The 12,732-nt window shown below is 39.5% G+C and overlaps 1 protein-coding gene across 1 annotated transcript in view; it reads right to left on the reverse strand.

Moving 5' to 3' along the window:
• Nucleotides 1-12,732, reverse strand: part of POLQ (DNA polymerase theta) — a 52,847-nt gene that overhangs the window by 38,619 nt on the left and 1,496 nt on the right. Inside the window, exons 2-6 of the mRNA XM_059821120.1 lie at nt 10,990-11,172; nt 9,779-9,909; nt 8,203-8,359; nt 3,650-3,758; nt 789-1,008 (exon numbers count right to left, since the gene is read on the reverse strand). Coding sequence (XP_059677103.1) covers nt 789-1,008; nt 3,650-3,758; nt 8,203-8,359; nt 9,779-9,909; nt 10,990-11,172 — 800 coding nt within the window. The remainder of the gene's footprint in view (nt 1-788; nt 1,009-3,649; nt 3,759-8,202; nt 8,360-9,778; nt 9,910-10,989; nt 11,173-12,732) is intronic.

Consider the following 12,732-nt stretch of genomic DNA (forward strand, 5'->3'; position numbering starts at 1 on the left):
GTGCAAAACATTCCAAAATATTGCTGGCATTCAGCCCATATTGTCCAACTACTACACTAGTATTACACAGAGCAGCTGAAAGGACTGGGGAGAGAATTCACTCTTCAAAGACTTCACAGAAAAGGAACCTACAAGTAGGTGGTGCAAATTTCCCATTTCTACCCATTTGGTTCTTCCAAATCATTATAGTACGTTACTCTTAACTTTCATATCCTTTTCAAATGCACAAAAGGACTAAATACTGAAAACAGATGCAGAAGAATCAGGATGGACATCTGCCTTCTAATCACTGACAAAATTAGATCATTTAGCAGTTTAACATAAGCAGGTTCAATACGAGATTTTAATGCAAATATACTCTCCCAATGATTAATGCAAATTCCTTGGCCTAACCAGAAAATATTTACCTTAATTTATGAAAGTGAAGTAGATTCCAGGACACAAGATAGGGTGGTGGGTAAGGGGAGAATCAAACTCTTTATACCTGTCGAGTGCTCAGAAACAAGATAGCTGCAAAGTCAACTTTATCTTCAAGTCAGATTCAAGAAACTTCAAGAACTTCATGAGTGTGCGTGTGTTTTGTTTCTTGTTTAAATCAGTAGAAGACAGAAAAGAAAAAAAATTTGTCCTTAGTTTGAGCATACAATCTATGAAGTAAACAATAAAGTCAGGAATGTCACCTATTAAAAAAAAAACAAAAACAAAAACCAAACAGACCTGTAGCTGTCTTTTTAACTTTAGCTGTACAAAACATGTTAACCCAAAGCCACTGCTCAGAGTTTTGTTACCTTCAGTTGAAGCTTGGGCTGGAATTCTCGCACTAAATTCATGGAGGAGTCATAAATGTTGCTGCCAATTTTCACCCACTCCTTGAGGGGCACAGGGCGAAAATCCGTACAGTACAGCTCTGCATCTAACCATGAGGCTAGGAGTCCCAAGTTAGGGAGAGTAGCACTCATGCCTACTATCTGTATCCCACCAAAACCGGGACCGGTCATCTTCACTTGTCTGGAAGTTGTTAAAAGAAAATGAAAGTTAGTGACAACACAGGCTACTGTTCTGGAAAATGGCATTGAGAAAAACTAACTCAATCTACTTCCTTCCAGGGTCTAAAGTGCAAAGCTATTTTTTTTCAACTTCTTGAAACAGAAACAAGCCATACTCTACTTTCAGCAAACACAATTTTAGGTCATGCACTGATAAAAAATAATTCAAGTTTTTGTCATTTTGAACCTAAACTTTAAGCTTCTTTACATAACAACAGCCATAACCTGACTGCATATTTGGAAAAACTGAAAACAAATAAATAAATCAACTATTTCCTTGCCATTAACAAAAACATGGAAATAAAGGAATGGTTCGGTCTCCACTGCAGTCTTTCTAAGTTTAAATGCCTTAATTAAAACACTTCCATTTGTTTTGATTTCAGGACAAATAATGCTAGACTAAGGTCTTCCTAGAGTTGGGAACCAAAGCTCTTAGTTCAGCAAAGAAGAAAGCAGCTTCAGTTCTCAAAGTGCTGAACAGCAGCTTCCACTAAAGGCAGTGAGAAGTAATGGACTCTTAACAGACTTGAAAACACAAACCATTAAATTAGATACCCAAATGTGTATTTTAATTCAGGCTTTTACATCCACACAATAGGGGGTTTTTATGCTCCTAAGCCTATGTTTAAAAACTACTCATTTGCATTTCACTGAGCCAGAAATTGAGACTTCAAAAAAGAAAAAGGTCTGACAAATCAATGTGAGCTCAGAAACAGCCTGAACCTTCTTGAAAGATCCTGGTAATCCTGGCAAAGACAACACAGAGGAAACAAGACTACCCAGAAGCTAGAGTAAAAACGGGCAGTGACTGACAAGACAGAAATAAGGAAGATGTGCAAAGGCAGACTCTCTTATCCAAGCTCTTCAAGCATTTCCTAGTACAGCTTCCCCATCTAGGTTCCAGATTTTCCCCCCTGAAGAAACTTTGACCTTCAAGGATTAAAAATATACTAGTTCCACAACACTCTCTCTGACTGGGAAGGAGAAAAATCTGCTGCAGAATTTTGGCTGGGTCTGCAAAAGCCTTATGGAGAAGTAAAGGTATCCACGTTGGCAACAGCCATCAGAGAAGACTGTCTTGATGCAAAGACACAGCCTTATACTTCAGTGGGACATCCCCCCAACTACTTAAAAAGCTCTTAAAAGCACTGGTCATTCTGATAATAAGTCAGGCTGGATAGTGTTTAAAGAATTTGGATAAAGTGGCTCCCATTAAATTAAAAAAAAAAAGGCACCACAGACTTGGGAGGATGTTTGAGAGAAAAAACGGTCTTCAACTCCAGGAATCTCAAGTGGATTCCAAAACAAAAATAATGGCCACCTCCTTCATGTCAGTAAGTGGTACGGGGAACCCCTGTCAACTTGACCATGACGGAGAGATGAAGGATCTGGGCCCCAGCACCTATATGGTGAAGGCTGAAGTATTGTGTCTTCCCAGGAACATTCCTTGACGCATCTGTCCCTTTTTCCCTGACAAATGTTTTCTTCTTCCTGCTCCTTCAATGCAAGGGAGGAAAGCAAGAGCACAGTCCTGTATCTGTGCTGCAGCTACATGATAAGCCAAGGTAAAAGGAGTGGCAAAGCCACTCATGCTGCTCTGAAGTGTACTGGCTTCCAGGAATTACGGGGAGAACAAGAGAAAAAGTCAGAGGTGATTAGACCCAGAACATTGCTGGATCCTGGAAATTAGGATGGGAAATACTGGCTAAAATGTCTGGTGGAGAGCCAATGTAGAAATGGCAGTTCCCCCAGAACTAAATAAGTAGTCTGTGCTTAGCCCCGCACTGGTACAACTCACAAGATGGGAAGCAGCAGAGAAAACTGGCAAAATCTGGCTTTTGGTGCTAACAGAACAGTTGACTTTGACTCTTCTCTCAGCACCACCAGTGAAGATTAAGACTGATCCACCATCTCCTCCATTTGCCTTTGTCTGTTTGGGCACTATGGAGCAGCAGTTTGGTGCTGGGGATCTAGATACTGAATTCTTAAAAGCCTCTAAAGCTGTTCTGAAACATTTAATCTGTTCCCCAGTGGCCAATCAGTTGGGCTAAAGGCAAGAAACGATGCAACCAGTAAGCTATCACGTTATAAGCAAAACCACAGATCACCCTGAGCAGCGTTAACTAAGCAGGATACTGGCACATCCTCTTAAGTCTTCTGATCAATTTACCGTTGACAAGTTAACAGCATGCCCACTCTTCCACAATAGCTGAATGTTTCAGTAGGATAAATACCCCATTCCATGAAACACTGAAAAATTAAGCAGGGCAAGTCCACTAGCAAAAACATTAAAAGAAATCCAAAGTTTGTAAAAAAATTTAAATAGGCTAAAAAAGTAAGTGAAAGCTTCAGCCTTAGTTCTTTTGCTGAGAGAATGAATCCCATGGTAGCACACAAATTGAAAACCATGAGGAAAAGAGGTTTTGACTACAATGGCAGACCCCTGAGAGGTGTTCTGATGAGAACTTAATAACCAAAATAGTCTAGGTCATCACTCTCATAAAAACCCTGGAGCTAACCCAAATTTCCAGTCACCCAGAGAACAAAATATTTAGAGCCATCCATAATTTAACATTAAAAGACAGACATCCTGGTCTACCCACCGTTTTGCAGCCTTCTCTGTAACATATCTAACTTTGGTCAGAAGGAGTTCCAGCAGATATCCTCGATGAGAGTCTCCCAGCATATGCAACTCATCCACAACCACCACTCCTGATAAAGAGAAGCACTCAGGTTATATCTGACAAAACTCCAGACTAAGAACAGATAGCCTTGATCCTTTCATATTGCACATGATGAACTGAAATTTATATTCACAAATCCAGCTGTGCTTACCAATACCGCTATGGCTTCCTTCTGTCACTGATTCTTCCAAGAGAGACAAATCATGATCAATGTCATAACATTTCATACCCCCCACAACCTCACACACACACACACAATCAGCTTTTAAAAAAATAAAAATAAATAGTTTGAGTTGTTAGACTGGCCACCACATGAAACAGTATTGCAGGATCTATACTGTAACCTCTCTGCAAGTAAAAACACCCAGGCTTCAGAATATCTGGAAAGGAACATTCCGGCACCCAAATGAGCTAGTGAAAAGCTTGTTCACATCACTGTTTTAGTTAAAAACATTACTCTTTACTAATACAGTAATGTTAGAAAAAACCCTAGAGCAGATGTAATTACACTGGCATAGCCTGCTTCCTATTATAACTTTTCTCACTAACCAGACCTGAATGAGCTCTACTATTTAGCTTTGGCTTTCTAATGAAAAAATCCTTACATGACTGCTCTGTTGTCATCCTACCCCCTGCAAATGACTTTTTAATCTATTAGCCACCTGTGTAGAAATATTGAAAAGAATAATGTCTAAAAAGCTTTCCCAGTATCAGCAGCTGGAGACAACAGACCAGATTAGGGTCTCCCCTGAGGAGAAAACATAGAGCCACTACAGCTCAGCCACTCAGCACAGCTCTTGCACACATCCCAACTAGCAGCAGTATGTACCCTTTCTGGCCAGCTGACAGGGTCACAGGGACATGGAAGAGGCTGAAGGAAGGTTAAAAAAAAATAAAATTAAAAAAAAAAAGGCAGGGCATAGAGGACACCAAGCTTCATTAGTTCTGCTGCTGTGGAATTCTTTTTTCATCTTTGGTACAGCTATAACATCTTCCTGGTGCAACTAAAATAGCAGGAGCTTAAGGGCAAATGTGACCTTATATTATCTGTTTCAACGCTATTTTTCCTTCTCATATTTTTTCTCTCCTTCCTACGTCTGTTCCTTCTCCCTCTGTCTGTTTTCTACCCCCTTCTCTTTCAAGCCACTTAAGTTAGAAAAAAGTGCTGCACTTCTTCATCAGCCTCTTTTACAAACTCCCACCCACCCAGCTCCTCTGTCTTCCTGTACTTCCTCTATTCTGTGCTCGCTTGTAAACAATGGTAATTCATTGGTCACCAAATAGATATTTATTCAGCTACCAGAAGAAGCTTCTTCCTGCTTCCCCGTACAACAGCCTGGCTGAATTCTTCCAGCAGCTGAGACAGGACAGTGTAATCAGATATCTACCAAAGTAAAATTCAGACAAGTTACCTTTCCAGTCTTTGTGCCAAGCAGCAACACATTTTGCTTCCTGAAATGAAGCACAGAACACTAATGGTACCTACAGGCCAAAGCACAGGGAATGCCACTATTTGCTGTATGAGCCACTTGTTCTATACCTTCTGCTGCAACTCAGCTATAATAAATAGTCAAACCCACGCTAAACCTCTGTACTGTATTACCCTGGCAGTCTGCAGGCTGGTGAGACCTTACTGTCACACATGCACAGTCCTCTCCTCTATTCAGGCAGTACTCAGAACTCACCCATGGGGATAACACAGCAGGAGCAATCAGGCAAACAGTATTTTTCACACAGCTATCCTCATCTTAAAATGGAATTGCAGCCAAGGAGGACTACAGGTCCCAGCATGCAATGGTATTTTCTACTCAACAACAAGCTCAGGAGTGCAAGCGGGGCCAGAATTTCGTCATACTGCATTGCTACGGAGGCTAGCCTCAGTCTCCTCTTTCTGTCTGCAAATTAGGTGTGTCCCTAGAAGACTGTTGAAAAAAACCTACTAAAAAGTACCTGAAAGGTATCATACGTGTTTACTGTAGAATACCTAGGCTGCTTTAAGTTCATATCCTGTTTAAAACTAAAAAGTTCTGAATGACAGGCAGGGAAGACTTGATTAATTTCTTTTAAATACAATTAAACTAGTAATTTTTTTAATTTCAAGTTTAAATCAAGAAAAGAAACAAGTTCAGTATCACAACAGCACATGACAAATCCATTCCCAGCTGACACGTTGAGAAGGCAGCAGATTCTTCTCTAATCCACTTCCCTAAAAATTTCTTCAGCATCAGTGTTAAGAGGCTGAACAACAAAAGGAAAATCATCTCCTGTGTACCTGGATGTTAACTGACATACGTTATATAATAATTAGCAACACAAAATTGCTTTTCACTGCTTCATACAACAAAGAGAGTTCTGCCAGGCAGAAGATTTGAGCTTCTCTCAACAATTTCCAAAGGCAACGTGAGCTATCAGCAGGGGGTTGACATCAACAAAAGGAACAGCTCAAGCTTGAGATGGAATCCAGCCAGAATTGCAGTCATCTCCCAATAACTCATCTCAAAAGATAAAACACCCTCGTTACGAACTGGTCTAAATTTAGAATTAATTAGAAGACGAGGTACAATCTTGCAGTTTCAGACAAGCTTGCTTTAGGTGACAGCTAAACTGGCATTTTCAGCTCATGCTTGTATTTTGAAGTTTTTATGAGAATTTATCTCCAAATAGAAAATTTGTCAATTTCTTACTTTAAATATTATTTTTAAACTCAAATTTAATTTAAAAATTAATTTCAAATAAGCATATCAAGAAAAAAAAACATTTTTACCCTTATTTCAGTTATACAGTCATATTAGACACAAGCAAAGCGGAGGGTTGCAGCAGAGGTGTTTTCAAAAGGTGAAAGAAAAACAGCACGCTTTAAGGAGGTATCAGTGTTGAGGACACATATTCAAACTCAAATCTTGTAATCACTTGGCTGGTTATACTTATATGACTCTTCTCAGGTACATTCATCTTAGAGAGCACAACAAAATGTAGGGATGGAATGGAGGTACCAACCAAAGGGATTTGGCATATCTCTAGCTTCTGAAAGATTATATCATTAAACAATACATTTTAGTATACTGAGTATGCTTCCAAGGCATCCAAGCCAACATAAACATGGACATCATGACCCCACTCTCTGCCTTATGCTGGCAGTACAGCTTGTACCGTGTGGTGACCTAGGATCAAACTAACCCTATTTAAAATGAATAAAAGAACCCCAAAGTAAGTAGCTATCTATCAAAATAACAAACTGCATGATTGCCTGTTCTCTTGCAAGGGAAGGGATGAAGATATACATTCAAGAATCGGGCTGGACTGCAGGAGCCTCAATTCAAATGAATTTAAAATGCTGCACAACCACGGTCATCCACTCGTCTTCCAGCCCACTGGCAGTCTAAAGCATTCATGGTGATTCAGCCCCTACAGATCCAAGTGTGAATGTGTTATCCCATGACCTCACGCTCTGACAAAACCTGCAAGGCTTTATTTCCCTTATTCTCTCTCATGTTTAAAAAACTCTTCTGGCATACAATGCTGCAGAATATTATGACACCAGATGCACATGGAACAGCAGTTTCATAGGTGGAGGTCTCAGAGCAGTTTGACACTCATCTAGTTTTCCAATTTTTATATTCTTAAAATAGCAACCAGCTACGTCACAGGCCAGAGTGAAAATGGGAGGGATTACTGTATAAAATATAACTGGGTATAGCTTTACTGAGCAGGGAAACAAAAAGAACAAACTTCTGATTGGACTGGAAAAAGAAGGCTCTCTCCAAGTGCACAGTAGAAACATAGGGCTTCTTCAGGTTTTGTATCTCCTCCCAAACACTAAATGAATACCACCATTATCTAGCGGCCATCAGGGCCACAGTGACCCAGAAGTCTACGTTACAAGGACAGAGGGCTTTTGAGCAAACTACAAGAGACAAATGAATGTCACAGCCCTCCTAGTCACCACACCTTCTGGTCACCATGCCTACCCAGAGGAGTTCTGTGTATTTATTCCACTCATCCGGACACCAAACTCAATTCCTCCTCTTCCTTGAGCTAAGTGAAGATAAACCATGGATGCCACTACCTCTGTTCCAAAGAAACGAACATACATACATACATACATTCTTGAACTCAAACATATCCCAGACCTTTAATTCAATTTAATTAATTAGAAGACATTTTCTAGCTATGGGAATCACTGCTTATTGCAGCTAATCACTGTCCATGGATTGTCATCAATGACAGACAAACTAAACCTGCAGCTTCTACCTACTCACTCCCCAGCTGCTGAGCTTTGTAGAACAGTCCTGACTGCATTCCTAAATCCAAATCAGAGGTGCTCTGAAAGAAGAAAAATTGTTCAGTTTTTCTACATGGCATGTCTGTCACATACAGAACTGATCAAATACAAAGTATCCCATGATTTCACATGTACTCGGAGTATGTAAGAAACCTTATTCCCCCCCAACGGTCAAGCCTTAGTATTTTACCCAGTGAGTCCATTTGGTTTTCTTCTATTAGTCTATTGATTAGACCGTTGGCTTTCTCAATGGTGCAGACAGCAACATCCAGGGAAGAGAAACGTCCAGCAGGAGACATGCTTCCCATGTAGCCTTCAACTCTCACGTCCACCTCCTGAAACAGGGCCTGTTTTTCAAGGATACAGAATGTCATGCCAAGGTTACAACTCTGAATTTTGACCAATGCCTGTTGGAATCTCATAAAAGCCTGCATCCTACAAACACAATTTCTAGTGCTTATAATGCCAACTAAACAGATTAAAGCCATAGCTCAGCCAGTTACTGCTACTTTTTTTTTTCCCACTGTCATTTTTTATTTCCAAAGCAGAAGCCACACAGTATACATTGCAGGATAAAGCATACATAACTGAGTAAGAGATGGGGACCACTGTTTTGCAGAAAAACGTTTACTATTAAGGTTAGAGAACACACAGTGCAACAGTTTATAATACCAGTGAGTTATGTACAAAGGAGCCTTCTTCCTGAGAAATCAGCGCAAAAGCCAAATGTGGGATCCCAAACACAAAAATGTCACATCTCCCAGCTGAAAGTCAAGAAACAACGACTTCTTTTCTTCCACGGCTTATTACTGCACTGCCACAGCTTTGGCACATTACACGCCACATTAACAAAAGGTAGAAATTTTTGAACCAGATTGGTAGGATACCGTATGATTTCAAGTACATGCAGCTTCAGCCAAACCTTAGGCCAGGAGTAGAACACAGCATCGATAATCATCCAGCTTTACAAGACTAAAGCAAAAGCATGTCTCCATTATCAATCACTACAAAGTAGCTTTTGCAGTCAGTTTGTAACATTTCCTAGCAATTTGCAAGGTTAAGATACCATCTCAGTTTACTAACACCGAAAATGTCTTAAATGTCAGAAACAGTAACAAAAACGCCTGCTGGTTTTGTATTTGGTTTTAGTAATTGTTGTTACTTTGACATATTAGCTAATACAAACAATAATTTATATGAAAGTCTTCCAAGAAAAAATGTTTTTGTTTTAGGAAGACTGTTCTCACTGTAATTTTGTTTTTAAATAGCTGGGGTGAGGAAGCCACGACATCACCATATCCTGTCGGAATATATTTTTAGCAAAATCAAAGTGAAATCAAAGGCACAAAATTCTGGTGCAACACCCCAAAGCTAAAATAAAAAGTTCCTTTCAGATAATGTTGGCACCTTCCCTTTGTAGTTTTAGTTTTTCGAACAGAAACACGAATTAGAAAATTTCTTTAAAGGTTTTAAATTATAAAATCTGTGAATAAATGCAAGTAACAATGCATTAAAAGTCAAAGCTGAAATAAAATGTTTTAATCAACTCCTTAAAATTTTTCCAAGTTTCCCTTTTTGGCTAAAACGTTCTTTTTTTTATCTCCAACTTTGAACAAGAGCAAATTTTAAATTATCTACAAATCCTTTCTGAAACAACTTTCAACAATTCTTTTTTTCCTCAAATCCATGCAAAAACTTCTAACTGTTTAAAAAATGTGACACAACAACTACAACCCATAAATTTACCCTCCTTGAATGCTACTTACCTGCAGATAACATTTTTTCTCCTTGGCCACAGAGACAAAGGGAAGGATGAGAAGAGCTTTCTTACGAGTCTCCAGGACTCGCTTCAAAATAAGCAATTCGGCAACAAGAGTCTTTCCAGCACTAGTAGGAGCTGGGGGAAAAAAAAAAAAAGTTGGTTTTTTTTAAGTTAATTTTTAAAGTTGAAAAAAAAACCCCAAGTTCTAAGGAACAAGCATCATAAAGATAGCAAGCAGTTACTGAAGAACTTGAGGCAGGGCTCTCCAACTGATGCCCCTCTCCCACAGCCACAACCACATTTGCAGTTAACCCCATAAAGGGTCAGGAAGACTGCAAAGTATTTCTCTTCTAGCCTCTTCCATCATGCTACCAAGGCTTGTGTTCTTATCTCTGCTCCAGAAGCAAGAGCAGCTCAGAGGTAAGAAAGGGATAAAAAACCAGCCAAACAAAAAAACCCACTACAGCCTCTTGGTTAGACAGGAGAGCTCAGCCACCACCTTACTGACCTAGCCCAGAACTATATTAACCCCTCCTGGTTGGCAAGCATTGCTGTTTGCCATCTAACAGTCACAGAAAACTGTGGAGGAGATGCCAGGGGACAGCCATTACCCAGCAATCAGGCCCAAAGTCTTCTGGAACCAAGCAAATAAAATCAAATCCAAGCCTAAGAAAATCACCCGCCACTCTTCTAAGTTCTTCATCCTCCCAGTGCTGCTCTGGGACCTTCTTCCCATGGAGAATAGATACCCAAGTTGTCATTTCCCGCAAATTTCTAGTCTACCAGTCCTACTTCTCCTTCTGCATGCCCCTCTTACACTAGGTGAAAAGAAACAATAAAGGGACTGAAAAAATTAGATAGTAAATAAAATTTTCAAAAATATTTATATCTAACATTGCTGTTATCATTCAGTTCCTGATTGACATAGTCTGTAATAAAAAAGAGAAAGTCATCATTAACTGACTCCTAATTACTAGTTTCTAAAGGAACATTAAGAGAGAAAATGGGGAAAAAAGTCTTTCCTCACATCTGGAAAGGAGTCCGTCAAGCCAGGTCTGAGGTACAGCAATGGGACAGATCTTAATAGGGTCTCTCCAGAAAAAAGAGGATCTTGACCTTTTTATCTGCCAGATCAGCACCCTGCAGCACCAATATGTTCTTGTAAATGGCACTGGGAAAGTTAGGAGGGACTGGTTTTGTCAGATGTTTCCATACCTGAGTAAACGAGGTTCTTCCCTTCCAGAACTTGTCCAAGCATTAGGCATTCTGCTTGCCATTCAAACATCTGTACTACTCCCAGACTGTGGTATTTCTCCAGAACTGCTTTGGGAAGACCCCAGCTTGCAAGGAGCAACTTGTCTGATAGGTCTTCAGGAACATTTAGCTGCTGATATTGCCCTTTGGGAGGAGAAAATAAAAAAAATTAAAAAGTCACGTATCATCCTTGAATTGGAGGTCACTTACGTTACATACGTAAAGGTCAAACTTCTCTACAAGCTCCTGTATTATGAGAAAAGGTAACAAGAAACTATCTTCCCTATATTTTTCAGTATTTCCTATGGATGTTTCACCATTCTTCTTAGCTCCTGACATCATTTTTTCAATTTTTCATCCTATAAGGTTTTCCACATTCAAATTATTCCTTCACCAAAGTCTCACTCTGATATTTGCTTGAGACAGAGCAGCCATTACCAAATACAGACTCAAACAGAGAGTTTCAACACTGATTAATATAACAGTACTACAATGTATTTGCCATCTCATCCTTATCCAGACCGTTTCCTTTTTAAATTATTGCTACAGACACTTCAGTAATCCTCACAGATTATAGAACTGCCCGGCCTTTTTTTTTTTGCTTTATGGCTGAATTGAAAAAACAACATAAACCGAACAAGCAGCTCAAGCTACTCTGTACGATGTGCGTTACTCGAGTTTATCAACACTGATTACTGTCTTCACCACATTACCAGTTCTTCCAGCTTAATTAAGTTCCTTGCTGCTTATTTCTTGTCTTTATAACCCTAAATAATTTTGTGCCAGCTACAGATACTGCCTCTTCCCTCCCCTCCTCCTCCCTTTTTCCAAATCATTATGAAAACTCCAACTTTTTGTCCCTTTCCATATCCGAGACAGAAAACAGGTTTCTGATCCACAGTAATGCCTCCCCTATCACCCATGACTATACAGCTCCCATAATAGCATTTTGTGAAAGACCTTGTCAAATCGAGATGAAAAACAAATAATTGTGTGTACTGACCCTACTGTACCCATTCTTCTACCGGCACCTTCAAAAATTCTAAAAGAAACTTCCTACCATTGCTGACAGCATAAGGGCCGGCTAGATCAGAAATACTAGCGTGCATAAACAGCCAGTATTTTTACGCTCAACATACTAAAAATTTCAACTGCCATCTTGAGGTTAACCCCAACTTAGCTGTCACTAGCGTATGATCATTCTCTCCTGCACAAATATATAAAAAAGCTGATACAGCTTAGCTCTGAAAGCTTTGTTTTGCTTTGTATAATCAAAGTACTATACAAATACTAAACAAGAAGTTGGGCACCATCAGGAGAAAACAGCAGTATGCCAGTCAGCAGACCAGGCTTCCCAAGGGGAATTTAGAGGAGACCAGATTTGTCTATCATAAAATGTGACTAATATGGCAGAATTAGGATTCGGAATCATACAAAGGGAAAAAAAAAACCCTACATGATGAGATCTCAAGCTTCTTTCCTAGCGTTAAAACCAATGAACTACTTACAAGAGACAGAATGAGTTAAGGATTACACGATTCTGCTGTTTGAAGAATATCTGTAGATTAGAACTAACCACGAGTTTGAAAACTTGTGCCTTAGGGGTTCTTAAAGATCTATGTACAGCAGTATACCACTACACTAACCTCTTTTTCACCTACTAGAAAAAAAGCTAAGAAATAGTCAAAATGAGGAAGATACACA

The sequence above is a fragment of the Gavia stellata genome, chromosome 1 (assembly GCF_030936135.1).
Source record: "Gavia stellata isolate bGavSte3 chromosome 1, bGavSte3.hap2, whole genome shotgun sequence".
Taxonomy (NCBI): domain Eukaryota; kingdom Metazoa; phylum Chordata; class Aves; order Gaviiformes; family Gaviidae; genus Gavia; species Gavia stellata.